The 17,158-nt window shown below is 39.1% G+C and overlaps 1 protein-coding gene across 1 annotated transcript in view; it reads left to right on the top strand.

Moving 5' to 3' along the window:
* The window catches only part of RNF150 (ring finger protein 150), a 252,332-nt gene that overhangs the window by 149,550 nt on the left and 85,624 nt on the right, over nucleotides 1-17,158 (top strand). The window contains exon 2 of the mRNA XM_007091820.3: nucleotides 4,327-4,577. Within this exon, the coding sequence (XP_007091882.2) occupies nucleotides 4,327-4,577 (251 nt within the window). The remainder of the gene's footprint in view (nucleotides 1-4,326; nucleotides 4,578-17,158) is intronic.

Genomic DNA, 17,158 nt, shown 5'->3' on the forward strand with positions numbered 1-17,158 from the left:
AAAAGTAAATATTAAGTATATAAATAGAAATTCTCACAAATGGAGCACTGTAGCCTTTTCTTATTATTGCCTAAATTCCAAAAGGCCCTCCATAGAGGACACAGAGAATTGAAAAAGGATTTTTGATCACAGGAACCTAGGAGGGATGTTATCTCTCTACAAGATGCACAGGGAGGAACAGGTCGGCCAGCCCTATAAAATACCTAGCACTCTGCTGGTGTTCTAGACATTCTCTTAATGCAGTGTTTTAATAACCTGATTTTGAATTTACAAGTAACGGACTTTCTGGTTATTAAATATCTTTTAGCTTTCTGAACTTTTGCTCTGATCCCTTACTATCTGCATATACCAAATGAGATAATGGCAATTGAGCACTCCCCTGGGAAGGGAAGCACTAAAAATACAGAGTGCTCTGTATTTGTCTGGCCGCCAGGTCATATGTGTGCCTCTCACACATTGTCTCACAGGGCTGAAGAGCCTTTCCAGAATACACGATAATTATATAACAGCGGTCACTCAGTAGTGTACAATGCCTTTGGGAGGGAAATAAATGGTCCGCTGACATAATTTCACAAAAAGCCGCACTCAGAATGATTAGGTGTTACAGTAAACATGGAAGCACCCAAATAGCAGGGTCTCTTTGTAGATTTTACCCCCACGAAATATGCTACTTGTTGATTTCTCTTCCCTGAGTCTCTGAGTCTCTGAGTCTCCCATGTGTCCTACATTAGATACTTAGGGCTACATGTAACTGCGAGATCACTCGGCTTTCAGCATATTCTCACCTCTTCTTCTCTCCCTCCCTCACACACACCTTGGAAGCAATTACACTGCTGTATACCTGGGGAGAGTCTGCTGGCTCCTCCCTGACAGTACAGCTGCACATTTCACAATGAAGCAAAGGTCAGGGAGTTATCTGATTACTCACATTGGTACATATGTCTCATTTGAACATATGAGACCCTGTAGTAGTTTTTGCCCTCGATTTTGTGCATTGCTAAGACTGATGAGATAATTCATCCGGATCCACTTTATTGTACTGTTTTTAGATACCCTAAGTACCTAAATTCTTTTTTTTTTAATTTTTTTAACGTTTTTTATTATTTATTTTCGAGACAGAGAGAGACAGAGCATGAACAGGGGAGGCGCAGAGAGAGAGGGAGACACAGAATCTGAAACAGGCTCCAGGCTCTGAGTGGTCAGCACAGAGCCCGACGCGGGGCTTGAACTCACAGACCATGAGATCATGACCTGAGCCGAAGTCGGATGCTTAACCGACTGAGCCACCCAGGCGCCCCGTACCTAATTCTTAATGACTGTTTCTATTGTAGGATAAATGCATACCCTTTTTACCATGCACAATAACCCATAGCCTAAAGCACATAGAGAAACATCCAAGAATCCCTTTTTTTTTTTTTTACCATCATTAGCCCTAGAAAAATGAATAAAGTTGAGGCTAAATAAATAGAACTGCCTCACTGCCCTTTTCACTGTTTCTCTTTCCAAGTGGTTATCCTCTGTCGTGAAGGTACACCAGTGATACAAACAACACAGGCAGTGTTAACTAAGCACTTATGTTTAAAATAAATGCTTTAAAATGGTTAATTATACTTTGCCCTACAGGAAGAGAAAAATGTTCTCTTAGGTCCTTAAAAATGGATGATGATGTAATTTAAAACTCTGTGGATATCTAAAATTTGGTTGCCTGTTTTTAAAATGCTTAGCTGGGGTTTGACTCTTCATTCTTAGGCTCTATGGTCTTTTAAGTATAAGTATATAATAGGAAAGTTGTATGGAGGAGAATTAGCGAAGACAGAGTTAGGCCACCAGACAATAAATATGTTAAAAACTACACAACTAAAGCAGCCTGCTGCAGGTTCAGCAAAGGATAGGTCAGCCTTACTAAAAAGTCCAAAAGTAGATCCGAACAGATCTGAGAATTTAAGGGAAAAATAAACTGCATCCTGTCTCTTCTCTGCCTGTCACATTATAAGAGCTGAGTAAATATTGTTACTAAATCACATTCAGGTTGTTTAAGATTTGAATGTAAAAAAAATCATCTTTTGAGAAGCCATTTTCAATGAGTATTTCTTTCATCTTGAGTGAGGAAGCACTTTCGAAGCAGAGAATTAAAAGTGAAGGCCATAAAGGAATATATTAATAAAATTTGACTGCTAAAAAATGTAAAACCTATCATGCTGGGCATAGCATAATTGAATTGTTGGATCACTATGTTGTACGTCTGAAACTAATACAGTATTAGATATTAACTATACTTCAATAAAAATAGATAATTAAAAAGACTGAAATAGGAATAAAAATGTAGAATTTGTGCAAGTCTGAGCATACAAAGTCCCATAAATAACCCCAAGATCCCATCCTCAAAAATCGAATCCTAGAGTCCTGAATAGACATGCTTTAAAGATGGAAGTATGGAAGTAAATTAAGTGAAAAAATTATAATTCTACCACTACTTAAATACCTGTAAAATAGCTACAGCACTGGAATGAGCCTCACCAGGTCAGATTAGTCCGGTATATGCAGAAGATCATATTTCCGTAGAGACAAAACCCATCAGCAGCCTTAATCCCTCCCAAAACCTCAGACCACAGGCAGCCATTAGCCAAAGTAAACATGAAAAGAGGAGCATCAGAATTGTCAGTAATACTCTGAAAAGCTGAAATTCAAGCCATTGGCTTCAGTAATTCTCAGAAATAACAACCAAATCTAAACATTGGGGCTTTATGATTTGTACCATTGGGCCAATACAAAGGTTTTAGGGATTTTTTTTTTTTTTCAACGTTTATTTTATTTTTGGGACAGAGAGAGACAGAGCATGAACGGGGGAGGGGCAGAGAGAGAGGGAGACACAGAATCGGAAACAGGCTCCAGGCTCCGAGCCGTCAGCCCAGAGCCTGACGCGGGGCTCGAACTCACGGACCGCGAGATCGTGACCTGGCTGAAGTCGGACGCTTAACCGACTGCGCCACCCAGGCGCCCCGGGATTTTTAAAAATATATAATTGATGTAGCACATACAAATACCTTTGTATATAGTTAGCTTTTAAAGTACTTATTCAGTGAAATGCCATCAAGGAATTTAGGATTGAAAACTTGCATAGAGATCAAGGTCAAGTGAAAGCCCTAAGTAGCCTCTAAGAGCTTGTAACACTCTGAGCAAATGTAATCTGGTAGTTCCGGTAGCTGACTGACCTCTGCACATGAACAAGGTCAGCTTTAAGCAGCTATAGCAGTGTTTAATTTTGCCCCGGATCTACAACATCCTAATTGCAAATTTGCACCTTTTAATTTGTAGTGACCCCAGGAATGGGCTATGTCCATATAGAAGTGGGGCTCTTGAAGAACTTTATGAGCATGAATTGGGGTGATACCTGAGAACCTATCCTTGTGAAATTGAAATTAATAGTCTAGTTCAAGTATCAGCCACAGTGACATGTTGAACTGGTCATTTTGGAGCTGAAATCATATCCGTACTAGAGACTCCCTGTAGAGTCCCCAGAACTTCTCACCAAGAGGCTGTGCCTCTCACAGTATCATAAAGAATAGGGACAGTGACCCAGGTAACTCAGCCCCCCAAAATTGCCACTTTTGCTTCAAACTGTCCAATAATGGATATTGTGGTAGAGGAGTATTTGACAGTTGAGGTAAAACAATTTTGAAATTATCTGTACAGCCTCCATCATCCCTTTGCTTGGTATGAGAAAATGCAAGCTGTTTACATTGAATTAGATAAAATAAGCAGAAAATAGTTCTGAGACCATGATTTTATGTTTATAAATCATTAGAACTTGAAAGAAACCCATTTGGAGTTACTTTGGGTACTCAGCATAGGAGAAAATTGCCTTAGAAATGATAGAGAATTGAGTATTCCTGGTGCCATGAGGGGGAAAGAGAATGTGCCAGACAGGTAGCATAGAACTGGGCATTTTACCCCTTTGCTATGGAGTAGCAGGTCCTCTCCCCCTCCTCAGTGTCTGTGAGATGCAACAGAGAACCATGAACTGGGCTAGGTGGGAAGGGGTCCACTTTTATCAGACCAGGGTCAGAACCTTAGAGAGCTAGAGAGTAGCATGATCATGAGTTCAATTTAGGTTCTTTTCTCCTATATAAGACAGCAGCATCCCAAGGTAACTGAAGGAGGTTGAGAATTTGACTCTGTTTCCAGCTATTAGATCTGGCATAGAATTATCAAAAGTAGGGTCGTTATTTGGCTACATGTTACTTTGACTAGACATTTCACTATGATTTCCCCCCTCTCTCTTATCCCCTTATCCTTATTGTTCCTCTCTTGCCTCCGTCACAACAGGCGTTGAAGACATCGTGGCAATAATGATTCCTGAACCAAAAGGGAAGGAGATAGTAAGCCTTCTGGAAAGGAACATCACCGTGACAATGTACATCACCATTGGAACCCGGAACTTGCAGAAATACGTGAGCCGCACTTCGGTTGTGTTTGTCTCCATCTCCTTCATTGTCCTGATGATCATATCCCTCGCATGGCTGGTCTTTTATTATATCCAGAGGTTTCGATATGCAAATGCCAGGGACAGGAACCAGGTGAGTACCAAAAAATTGTTTAATTAAAAATTACTATAAAAGTAATACATATTATTATATAAACTTTGAAAATCACAGAAAATACCAAGACAAAAACAAAATCACCTATTATCCCCACCCTCAACATAAACACTGTTACCATTTGCCATATAGTTTTCCAGATCGTTCCCAAATACACATGTTTTGATATTTACTAGTGTTATTCTGTAATGTTGAGGTGTTTTGTCCCACATTCCTATTGGTCATTTTTTTGATGATTATTTACTTAGGCACATAATAAAGGGTGAAGGGAATGAGCTGAGATTGTGCTAACAGTGGCAACATTGTGTGAGAAAAGCCAGGATTTCCTACTGGTGAATGGAAGAAAAAAAAAGAAGATAAAAAATAAAAGCTATTTTAAAAAGCAATTGGGGCGCCTGGGTGGCTCAGTCGGCTAAGTGGCCGACTTTGGCTCAGGTCGTGATCTCGTGGTCCGTGAGTTTGAGCCCTGCGTCAGGCTCTGTGCTGACAGCTCAGAGCCTGGAGCCTGCTTCAGATTCTGTGTCTCCCTCTCTCTGACCCTCCCCTGTTCATGCTGTGTCTCTCCCTGTCTCAAAAATAAATAAACATTAAAAATTTTTTTTTAAAAAAGCAATTAATTTTGGATCAGATAAGATACACATAGTGTAAATGCAAAAGGTATAAAATAGTATGAAGTTAAAAGTGTTTGCCTTCCCATATCTGTCCCTCAGTTATCCAGCCATCTTCCTGGAATATCTTCTCTTCCAGGGACATTTCATGTGCTTACAAACACACACACATTTTTAAACAAATGATAGCACACTTAACTCTAGATCCTTATTTCTTACTTCTTGGAAATTATTCATCTACACACTCGCTTCAAGCTGCCTTCTCATTTTTAATGACTGTATAACATTTCATTTTCTGCATATTTCACATCTATTAAACCAGCTCTGTTAAAAAAAAAATGTCTGTGTGACATTAAGCACATTTGTGAGTATACCTCTAAGGTAAATTTTGGAAATGTAACAGCTAGGACAATGGTATATGTAAATTAAACTATGATAGATATTGCCCAAAGTCTGCCAAAAAGGTTGAATGAATTTTTATATTAACCAATGATAAACTAATACTGTTTATACTAATACAAACATTAGTATAGTACTCTTTACACTAACGTATACAATAATGTACTAATAATACTGTTTTCCCATATCCTTGGCAAAAAAATGTTAGGCCTTTTTGTTGTATGCAATTTGATTAGTTAAAAATGGTATCACATTTTTCTTATCACAAATAATGTTGGATATCTTTTCAAGCAACATAGAAAAAAGTGAAATTTTTTTCTCTGGAGTACCTGCTTATGTTATTTGACCACTTTTCAGTTAAGTTGTCGGTCATTTTCTTACTGATCTGTGTAAGTCAAAGGAATTGATGAGAAGACTGTTAGTCATAAGCCTTAACCAACATAAAACTGACAGTTTTATCCTCCCAATTTGTCATTGCCTTTGATTTATCTGTGGCGCTCTTTGCCATGAAGGAATTTGTGGGTTTTACATAACTGCACTTACCTTTTTATGTAACTCCTGAGTTTTGTGTAATGGATCTTCTGCAGCCCAAGACTGTAGAAAAACATTCTCTCATTTCCATCCACTACTTTTTATTTCACTTTTATGATTAAGTCTTTAATCTACAGAGAACTTTTCTCAGCATAAAGAAGTAGAGAGCCAACATTGTTTCATTCCAGATGGCCTACCTAATAGATTTTATGACTGGTATTTATTCAATAATTAATCTTCCTCCCCCTCACATTCAGTATCCCCATTCAGCATATATTAAATACTCCTATGTATTTGGTTCTATTTCTGTGCCCTCTAAACTGTACCATAATCTATCTATTCATACTCCATTACCGTAGTATTTTGAGTACTTTAGCACTATAATATTGTCTCATAATCTTCCTTTATTTCTCTACCTTCACTTTTTATGTCTATTTTTATATGAATTTAAATTCCCTTTTATATTTTTTAAATTTACAGAATAATTTCTAACCTTATGTGTTGAATCTTCCTAAGTATTGTATATGTTTGCCCTTTATTCAGTGATTCTTTTTTGTCTCCTACTAGCATTTTTAAATATTATTATCTAATCTTGCACATTTTTCTTATGTTTAGTCCTAGGTAATTAATAATTGTGTTGCTGTTATAAATGAAATATCATTTTTCATACACAAATCATTTTTAATGACTATAACATGCCTTATTATTACCTTAATAATAATGGTAATATTATATAGTATTATCTGCAGCATGTTCTAAGAGTTCTCTATATATTTTCACACATAATAGTCTTAATGACCTTTAATGAGGATTTTATCATTTTAATCAAGATGTTTAATTTTGACAAATGCCTTTTCAACAGCTATGGTCTGAGTTTTCTCTCTTGATGTGTTAGTAGGATTGTATTACATTAATGGATTTCTCAATATCAAACCATCCTGAATCTTCAATAGATACTATTGTAACATATGCTAGATTGTATTTGTATTTTATTTGTTTTTACCCTAATATTCATATGTGAAATTCATCCATAGTTTACATTTATATCATTTTCAGGTAATAGTTATATGGCCTTTTTTGAGAAATTTGCAAATTCTTCTCCTTTTTTGGTAGTCTAGAGCTGCAATATCCAACACAGTAACCACTAACCATGTGTGACTATTTAAATTTAAATTAATTGTAATACAATGAAATTTAAAATTATATTTCTCAGTTACACTGGCTACATTTCGAATGTCCTATATGTGCACTGCCATTTGGTAGACATTCCCATCATCATGGAAAGTACCATGGGACAGCCCAACTCATGAGCCTTTTAAATAGCACTGGAATTAGCGGATTTTTTTAAATATATTTTTAATGTCAATTTATTTATTTTGAGAGGGAGAGAGTGAGCATGAGCAGGGGAGGGACAGAGAAAGAGGGAGAGAGAATCCCAAGCAGGCTCCGTGCTGACAGTGCAGAGCCTCATGTGAATCATGAGATCGTGACCTGAGCAGAATAAAGAGTCTGACACTTAACCGACTGAGTCACCTAGGTGCCCCTGCAATTAGCTGATTCTTCAAGTTACAGTAGAAAATTTCTGCATGCCAGTAAGGTCTGGGTTATCGTTTAAAAGGACAACTCTTTGACTTCTTCTATTTTATGGCAATTGGTTTGTTTAAATATTCGACAGCTTCTGGAACAATTTCTTAAAAACATTATTACTGCATGTTTTCTGCTTCTCAATTTGATACATGCTCAATCTAATAAATTTTGGCATTCAAAAAAATTACTAAAAGGGAAGACAAATCACCCATTACCCCATGGAATTGTTAACAGTTGACGACATTACCTTTCAGGTTTTGTAACCACCTAAATATATATTTGGTAAATTCTGATTATATATGTGTCTATGCATGACACACAAATATACATGTAAGCTTTGTATTCTATTTTTTAATTAACTGGTGAGCATTTCCCCTGTCATGAAATAATCTTTAAAACATGATTTTTAGTGGCTATATAGCAGTCCACTTCCACCACTTACCAAACATGAGCAAGTTACTTAATCTTTTCATGCTTTGGTTTTCTAAACTAAATGAGAATATATCTTCCTCTTATGGTTATGGGCTAATGTATATTTTTTAAAGCCTCTGAACATGAGGCTAATGACTTTTTAAGCTCTCAATAAATGGTATCCATTATTACTATCATATAGATTTCTTGATGACTACTTATAAATCCAACTCTACCACTTTCATTGAATATTCTGGAATTTAAGTGGACATGTGCTACCAGTCAGACACAGGCAATGAAAATAGACATAGAACTAATATATTCAGTTTCACTGGTTACTAAAGTTTACATATTAAGAAACTACACATACATAAATCAGTTATTGCTAAGATATCTAGCTAATTTGATAATGATGAATGAAAATGGTAACCCTATGTTTTTGAGTCTATGGATAGTCCAAGCCATCATTAGGCAATTCAGTCAACCATGAAATTTTAAGCTTGAATCTATTAGTTGATCAATTATTTCAATCACTAATCCGCTTTGTGCAGGTAAATGTAGTTTGCACGTCTTCAGGCATATGCATACTCTGTGATTTAGGTGAGAAGCTAATTGGAATTGGATGGTGTGTTAAGTGGTTCATAGGGTTCAAGCTTCTACTCTGCTCCAATTTGATTAACTTTCCTTAAATTGTAAACTATTCCCCTCAGGGTCACTCCATGAATTGGGATCATGTTAAAAGTTAGCACTGTTTCCTGATCAAAATAGGCACTATACTTTGGTCCTTTGATGGATGGAATAAGAACATATAATTTCCTTTAGAAAAAGATTTCTCCTTTGATGGACAGTGCCCCATTCCACTCAATAGAAAGCTTCAGCTATGCAAGCTATAGCTATAATAAGCCTCAGGTTAACATAAGTCATTTATTTTTATTAAAGCAGTACCGGCCCTTCAGAAAGATTGACTCTCAGGTTAGTTGTAGGCTCACAGACGAAAATGGAATATCAAAGGTCTTAATGTTGCATTGGTGAAGTATTCAACCATTCAGGCAAGAGAGACCGAACTTGAATTAGGCAGGTGAGCACATCAGGTTCCACTTGGCTTTGTGCAGATCACAACTGAAGAGCAGTCTCCATCATCTTACATGATCACTGGCCTGCGTGTCTTACTGTACCTGGAGAAGATCACTTCAGTGTCATTTCCCATGGAGTAAGATTTGCTAGATATTCTCTAGATTAGTAGCCTCACACCAGGGTGTTTTAGGTGGTGACATGGAGAATAAAGGTGTAACTAAAAGTGAAGGGAGAGATTTGGCTGGTGTGCTGCATCTCCTAAAGCAATTACACCAAGATAAATCTAGTGCCACGTAATCGTTACAGACACCAGATTTGGAGTTAGGTCTGGATTCAAATCTGTACCCTGGTGGGTGATTCTTAGTTGTGTGACTTTACACAGGTTAGGTACTTTGCCTTTCTATGCCTATACTTCCTCATGTGTAAAGTGAGACTGATCTCCTCTTCAGCTGTATCCAAGGGCTATTGAGTGAGAAAATACGTGTGATACATTAGACAGTTGTTAACTAGATCACCTTTAATAGATAAGGTAGTTCTTAGAAAATAGTAACCCCCCCCCCCATGTAAATAGCTCAATTCTTTTTTTGTTTTTTTTTAGACAGACAGCACAGGCATAGGAGTAGGGGGGAGGGGCAAAGGAAAAGAGGGGGGTGGGGGGAGAATCTCAAGGAGGATCCATGCGCAATGCAGAGCCCAATGTGGGCTCAATCCCATGCCCCTGGGATCATAACTTGAGCCGAAATCAAGAATTGGACACTCAACCAACTAAGCCACGCAAGCACCCTAAATAAAGAAATAAATATCTCCATTCTTATGTAATTCACAAAGAGTTAAATCTAGATGTGGGTTTTTAGCTCAACTGACACAGTTTGAAATGAAATGGGATCTTTTTTCCATCTTTTCTCCAGAGTTATGGGAAAAGGAAAGCATAAAAATAGACTATAGAGAAAGAATCTGGCTTTCTTGGAGAGTGATTCCCCAGGTAGCAGTGGTTTTTAATTTATAGTAATAGGGTATGCACACAGTTAGAAAACAAACAAACAAAAGGGTGTGTATTTAAAAGTAAATTTCTTCCCACCTCAAACTCCCTTTATCAACCTCCCTTCCTCCAGCTCTCTCCAGAGGCAGAAACTCTTAACACTTCCCTTTCTAGGCTTCTAGAAGTTTCTGTGCTATATGTAACAAAAGTTGTTTTCCACATTATAGACAAGGGCTCTGCCTTCACATAGCTTGCATTGTAATGCTGTCAACAAGCAATACACATGAAAACAGACAGAAACCCACTCAGAGGCTAGTGCAGTAGTCAGATGACAAGTGATGGATTTGGACCAGAGTGAACAAGAATTCAGAAGGAATCTGATTAGGATCATATTTTTAAATCCTATGGATTAAATATAGAGTATAAAGAATATATCCTAGTTTATACCTGTTGTACCAGCCTAATTGTTAATAACTCCCCATTTTACTCTCGAAAGTGATAGTTTGGATAGTAAATTACATGTTTACCATATGTGTGAGAGAAAGAGAAGAATCAAGGATGCAATTAGGTCAGTTTTCACAGCATGAACCAAAATGGAAAAGACAGGAGAAGAGATCCTGAGGGGCTGGGAACTCAGAATTTGAATTTGCCAATGTTAAATTTGAGAAGCCTATTATATCTACTAGGTATCTTTTAAAAAATTTTTTTCATGTTTTGGGTTTGTTTTTTTTGTTTTTTGTTTTTTGTTTTTTGAGAGAGAGAGAACATGTGCAGGGGAGAGGCAGAGAGAGGGAGACACAGAATCCGAAGCAGGCTCCAGGCTCTGAGCTGTCAGCACAGAGCCCAATGCAGGGCTCGAACCCACCAACCCTGAGATCATGACCTGAGCTGAAGTCGAAGGCTTAACCGACTGAGCCTCCCAAGCATCCCTGTATCTACCAGGTATCTAACACAGACACCAGGTATTTCAATATGCAAGTCTGGAGATCAGGAGAGAAGAAGAGCTGGAGATAGAAATACAGGAGCCGTCAGTACATAGATGCCATTTAAATCGCCAGGACAGGATGAGCTCCCTTGGAGACTAAGCATCCAGGAGAAGAGATCTAAAGACAGCTTGATGTCTGCTTATGTGGCCTCACACCCCACTCTCTTTCCCTCTATCATATTATTTTATGTATTTGTTTTCTTTCCAGTTCATATCACTATTTGAATCCATTCCCTCCTTGCCTCACACCTCACTTTCCCTGTGCATGCAAGCCTCCAGGGGGAGGGAAACAAGGAGGTTGGTTTGCGGAGACCAGCCACAACCTCACACTCCATCCGCACCCACTGCCCTCTGCTCAGGGTCCACTGGGACCTTTTTACACTCATGATGCTTTTCTTTCATACAGCCCCATCTTTTCTTCCAGGCCAGCATCCTTTGGGGACCCTGGTCTATCAGCCAGCTTATGTATGCCTTAATACAGGGATTAATTGTTTCCACAGAGCTGAAGGAAGTGGCCAGACTCCCAATTCCCATTTCTGAACAAGCCCCATGATGTGGAGAGCCTGTTGGAGCATCCCATATCGGTTAGGAGGCAGGTTATCGCAGAGCACACACAGGACCTTGAGGGGACTGCTTTTCATGTCACACTGTAGCCCACTGGAGCCTCATCTCTGATGAATCCTAGAATACTCAGTTGTCATAATCAGACATAAACCCAGACATAAATTTGACTCCCCTTAGGCAGCTTAGGCAAGGGTCTAAAATACTGTCAGAGCTGGAATGTCTGTTAGGAGCTGGGACCACTTAAAAGTAAATAGAGTTTGTTCTGTTCTAAGTGCTTTCTATATATGACATACTTCTTCTTAACTCTATGATGAAGGTACTGTAAGTATATCCCCATTCTTCAGGTGAGGAAACAGAGAAGGTAAGCTGTTGCCCAAGGACACACAGCTTGGCAGTTTTTAAAGCTAGGATCTTTAACATCTTTGAAATGCTCCATCCTGAGAATGTCTTATGCACCTCCTGGCGGTCCCAGCCCAGCGGGTTGGTCTCCTCCTGGAGATGCCATTCTTTTCCAGTTGTCATTTACAGAATAAGCACCACAAAAGTGCTCACTGTTGATTATCATTGTAGACACAGTTTCAGTCGAGACTTCTGCAAAAAAGACGTGCCCCATCTTGTGCAGGACCCAAAATTGAGAATGGTAGGAGGGCTGCTGTCCTTTCTAGATTTTTTTCCAGGGAATGTGAGTAATCCCTAAGAACCACTGATAATTCACATTTTTCCAGGTTCATTCCTGTCTTTCTGGCAGCTCAACAGTGCACCTGCCACACATAAATTTTACACATCCATTTAAATCTTCCATGTGTGAAAGGAACTCACTGACATTAAGAACATTTGCAACATGTATGGCAAATTCAAAAAGTGAATTTCTTTGATATAGAATGTGTTCCTATAATGAGCAAAAAATGCCACAAAAGATGTTAAGATGATACTTGATCTAAGGAAGGCAAGTGGTGCCTGGAGGAGATCATTGTAAGCAAATTAAACAATCAGATGTCATTTTTTTGCCTGCAAATTTAGGAAAAAGCAAACCTGCTAAAACCCAATCCTGGGGAGGCAAGGGTGTAAAGGGCTCCATACTTACGATGATAGCGGGTTTCAGAAATTGGTATCATTCTTCTTGAGAGTAGTTTAGCAGTCTTGATTCAATTTGCTTTTTATTATTCTTAAATCTAATTTCTGAATAAGTAGTATATTCTCATGGTTCCAAATGCAAGGATAATAAAAAAGATTTGCATTAAAAATTCTCTTTCCCACCCTTCTCCTCCTCTAGAAACCCAAGTATCTCCCCAGAAGCACACATGGTAGTGATTTCTGGTGCAAACACGTTTCTGGTGCGATATTTTTATGAACACACACACATATGTACATGTTCTTTTCATCCTTTCTTACATAAAGTGTAGCACATTATCATTTGCAATGTTGATTTCTTTGCATCTTAGAGATTTTCCCATACCCTTTCATCAAGAGATTCCTTTCTTTTTCTTCCATTACACAGTGTAACGGGTTGTATCATGTCCCCTTGAAAATTCATACGTTGAAGTCATAACCCTGAGTACCTCGGAATGTGACCTTATTTGGAAGTAGGGTCATTGTAGGCACCATTACTTGAGATAAGGTCATTTAGGAGTAAGTTGGGATCCTAACCCAATGACTGGTTTCCTTATAAAGGAGGAAAATTTGGACACAGACACGCATACAGGGAGAACTCTGGAGATGAAGGCAGAGTTGGGATGGTACGTATACAAGCCAAGGAATGCCACAGATTGCCAGCAAACCACTAGAAGCTAAGCACGAAGCATGGAACAGATTCTCCCTCACAAGGAATCAATCCTGTGGACCCCTTGATCTTGGACTTCTAGCCTCCAAAACTTTGAGACCGTAAATTTCTGTTGTTTTAAGCCAAAAAAAATAATAATAATAAGGTTTGAATTTAATTGTGATTTGGGAGCAAAATAACAGGGTGGTAGGCAGGGCAGGATCATGAGGCAAGAGGACCATCCAGTGTAGTGAGTGCACAGGAGCATTTGAAGTCAGGAACCCACCTGCATCATAAAGGTAGGGACAGTGGTTATGCCCTCCAGAGCAAAGAAAGTCGGCCCAGGAGAGGAAGCTGCAGGAAGGGTGCTGAGGTGAAGGAGGTCTTTTCTGCCACACGTGTGTCTGTGGGAGCAGCAGGCCGCTGGTGAAGGCACCAGGATGGCGTGGGAAGCTGCTTATCAGAGATAGAAAGGCCCTATAATGATTAGGAAAAACATTTTACTGGCCATTTGACACAAGTCTGGGTGACTTTTAAATACTGTGCCATATCTCTCTTTCTCTCCTCACGTCTTTGTGATGCCCCTGGATGAGTATGTTAAGAAAATAGCCCATTGATCCGCAGGGTGGACTTCTACATGCATAGCCTGGACACCTCTCCCCCTGAGAACCCCCGTTCCCAGAAAGCTGTGGATGGGAAAGCACAGTGGTAAGAACTGGGAGGAAGAGATACCTGGCCATCATTCTACTCATGCGGTTGAGAATGCTGACCATCTGCCCCCAGAACCATAGTATTTAGAACTTAAAGGACATTAGATATAATGAATTTGAGACAGAGAAATGCGAAGTGAGGTTTTTGGGGTTTTTTTTTTTCATGGAGACACAACCAGGCTGGTGATTTCAAGTCAGAGTAGTTTCCACAAGACCAAGCTGCCTCTACAGACGATATTGAGATACTGAGGAGACCTGACCCACGGGGAGGGTGCCAGCCCCATTTCTGCCATAGCAGTGAACGCGGGGACTCCTCACCTTTCTACTATTTGAACTTTGGCCCTTTTTGGCATTAGAAGTAAGGACTCATTAAGTCCTTTAAAAAAATTTTTTTTTTTAATCTTAGAGAGAGAGTAAATGCATGTACAAGCAGGGGAGGGAGAGAGGGAGAGAGAGAAGGAGAGAGGGAGAAACAGAGAGAATGGGAATCTTAAACAGGATCCATGCTCAGCACAGAGCCCAATGCGGGGCGTGATCCCATGACCCTGGGATCATGACCTGAGCCGAAATCAAGAGTCAGATGCTCAACTAAGCCAACCAGGCATTCTGATTAAGTCCTTTCTACTATGTAGTTTAAGATTCCCTACCTCTGGGGGCTTCCCAGAGTGTGCTAAGGATTCATCTTCATTCTACCCATCTAATGACATCCCAACTAGTAACTTCTTTTTGAACTTTGACATCAAGGGCTGGATGGGTGACAGACTTCTGATCGTGAACACCATTGTGCACTATGCACGGTCTCTCCTCCACACCTGTGTCCCTCATTTCCCAAATGTGCCACTTCTGCTGCCTTTTACTAATTCTTACCTGCTTTTAGAAACCCTACAGGATGGCAAAGCAAAACCAGCAAGCAGCATTCTTGCCCTGGCTGTGGCAGGTGAGCCTGTCTTCTGGTGATGCTCTGGGCATCAGTGTCCCACTCTCTAATAGGACATCCCATCTCAGATACAAGTAATGGGTTTGTGTCCTGAAAACCACAGGACTCCCAGTAGATGGAGGTTATTTCAAATACAGGCAGATAAGATAAACTAAGGTTCTTTTTGTTATCCACAAACAGTATTGCCTTTGAGGCTAATCCAAGGGAACCAGACCTGTTTTGTTTCATGTGAGGCCTGGTAATGACATTCAAACAAGTTTTCTTGAAAGAGTTACCTCTCTCGGTGAATACCTTTTCCTATTATTTGCATATACAATAGCCCATCTCCCTTTGATTTCATTTGTACATGCCAGTGTTCAAGTTAGGTTAGAACAAGGCAAGAAATAGAATATAAAACAAATTTGAATTTTACAGGGAAAGAAAAAGGAAAGGAGATATTCTGAGTGTCAGTCAGCAGAGGAAGGTCTACAGGTAGAGATGCTTCTGTCTCCTAAAGAAAAAGGACTAAAATGGTCCCTGATGTTGCTCTGGACAAAGTGCAGAGCCCTAGAGGGGCAGAAATGCAAAGACTGCATTGTATCCATGAAGTATTTAGTGCAGTATTTAGCCTTGAATTTGCTTTTTTTAAAAGATAATTCGGATCTGAAAGGATCTTTGATTCCCAGTTCTGTTCTTCATGGATGAAAATCCTGAGCTGGTAAAGCTGAAAATAACATTACTAACTTACCTGCTTTTACTAATAAGGGAAACTAAGGTCTGAAATGTGTAAGTGACCTGACCAAAGTCACAGTTACTTAGTGACAGAAATAGGACTGAAAATCAGATCTTCTAACTTTCAAGCCATTGCCTTCTCCTCTGCAACACCTTCCACAAAAAATAACCCTGATGTTTTTACCTCATGTTGTGTGTACACAAACAGCCTTAAGTCACTGCTGCATGAGGTCACCATGGCCATTAGAATAGTCTAATTCTTTATCCAGTTTTCTAGATTTATGGATGGTGCTCTACATCATAGAAATTGGACTGACTGTGCAAAGATTTCTGTCCTGTCAACCAGGCCTGGAAGGATCATTAATAAGTATTAGAGTAAGGGAGGAAGTGTCTGAGTCACCTGTGGCCACATGAGGTTCCAGACAGTTGGGACCAACTCTGTTTATGGTCACAATGTCTTTCCTTCACCTAAAACATAAGAACAGTTAGTTATTTTTTCCACTTGGTGGTAGTGATAATGATAATAATCATGATTATAAAATATAGCAGTCAGATACAAGGGGCAAATATATAGAATTAACCAGTCAAATGATATAGAAGAACATAAACTTGATCTCGATGCTCTGTTTTGGAATCCTTGTTCCTTGGTGTTTTTGTTTTTGCTTTTGTTTTTTTTTCATCACTGCATATCTATGTATAACACAGAGGGGAACATGAAGAAAGCATCTTGTTTTTCTCAGTTTCTTAAGTATTTAGGAGATAACTATACGTATTGGGTTGAATTGGAGTCTGTCACTTCCCATCTTTGTTGGCATCTATGTAGGACTTTCTTCTGTTAATTAACAGTTCTGTATTTATTTTCCATAAAGCTGTTTATCTTCACTGCCAGGAACCAGTAATCTTGGTAAATATTTTTTTTTATATCTGTTTCAATCACATTGGTGGATATATTTAGTTACCAAGATGGTCCCACTCCTGACAATCTTTAGTGAATAGTATGATTTGGGTCTAGTTGGGCTAGAGAAAATCCATAGGAGCACCTTGGAGAAGAGGGAGGAAACCCTACCTGAAACAGAAGACCCGTGCAAATGTAAGGTGGCCCCTTGGTCTTCCATTAGCATTGTGTCACTCTGCATTTCTGAGAACCACAAAGGAAAGAATCTGTTTTGTGATAGACTTCTGGTTCGAACCCTTAGAATCTCTATTCAGGCTACATACAAGACTCAGTTTGAGCAGGGCCTATAGTTTTCCCTCTCACTTATACCTGGTGCGTTAAAAAAAACCCAAAGACAGAGGAGCCAATTA

Source organism: Panthera tigris, chromosome B1 (assembly GCF_018350195.1).
Source record: "Panthera tigris isolate Pti1 chromosome B1, P.tigris_Pti1_mat1.1, whole genome shotgun sequence".
NCBI classification, from domain to species: domain Eukaryota; kingdom Metazoa; phylum Chordata; class Mammalia; order Carnivora; family Felidae; genus Panthera; species Panthera tigris.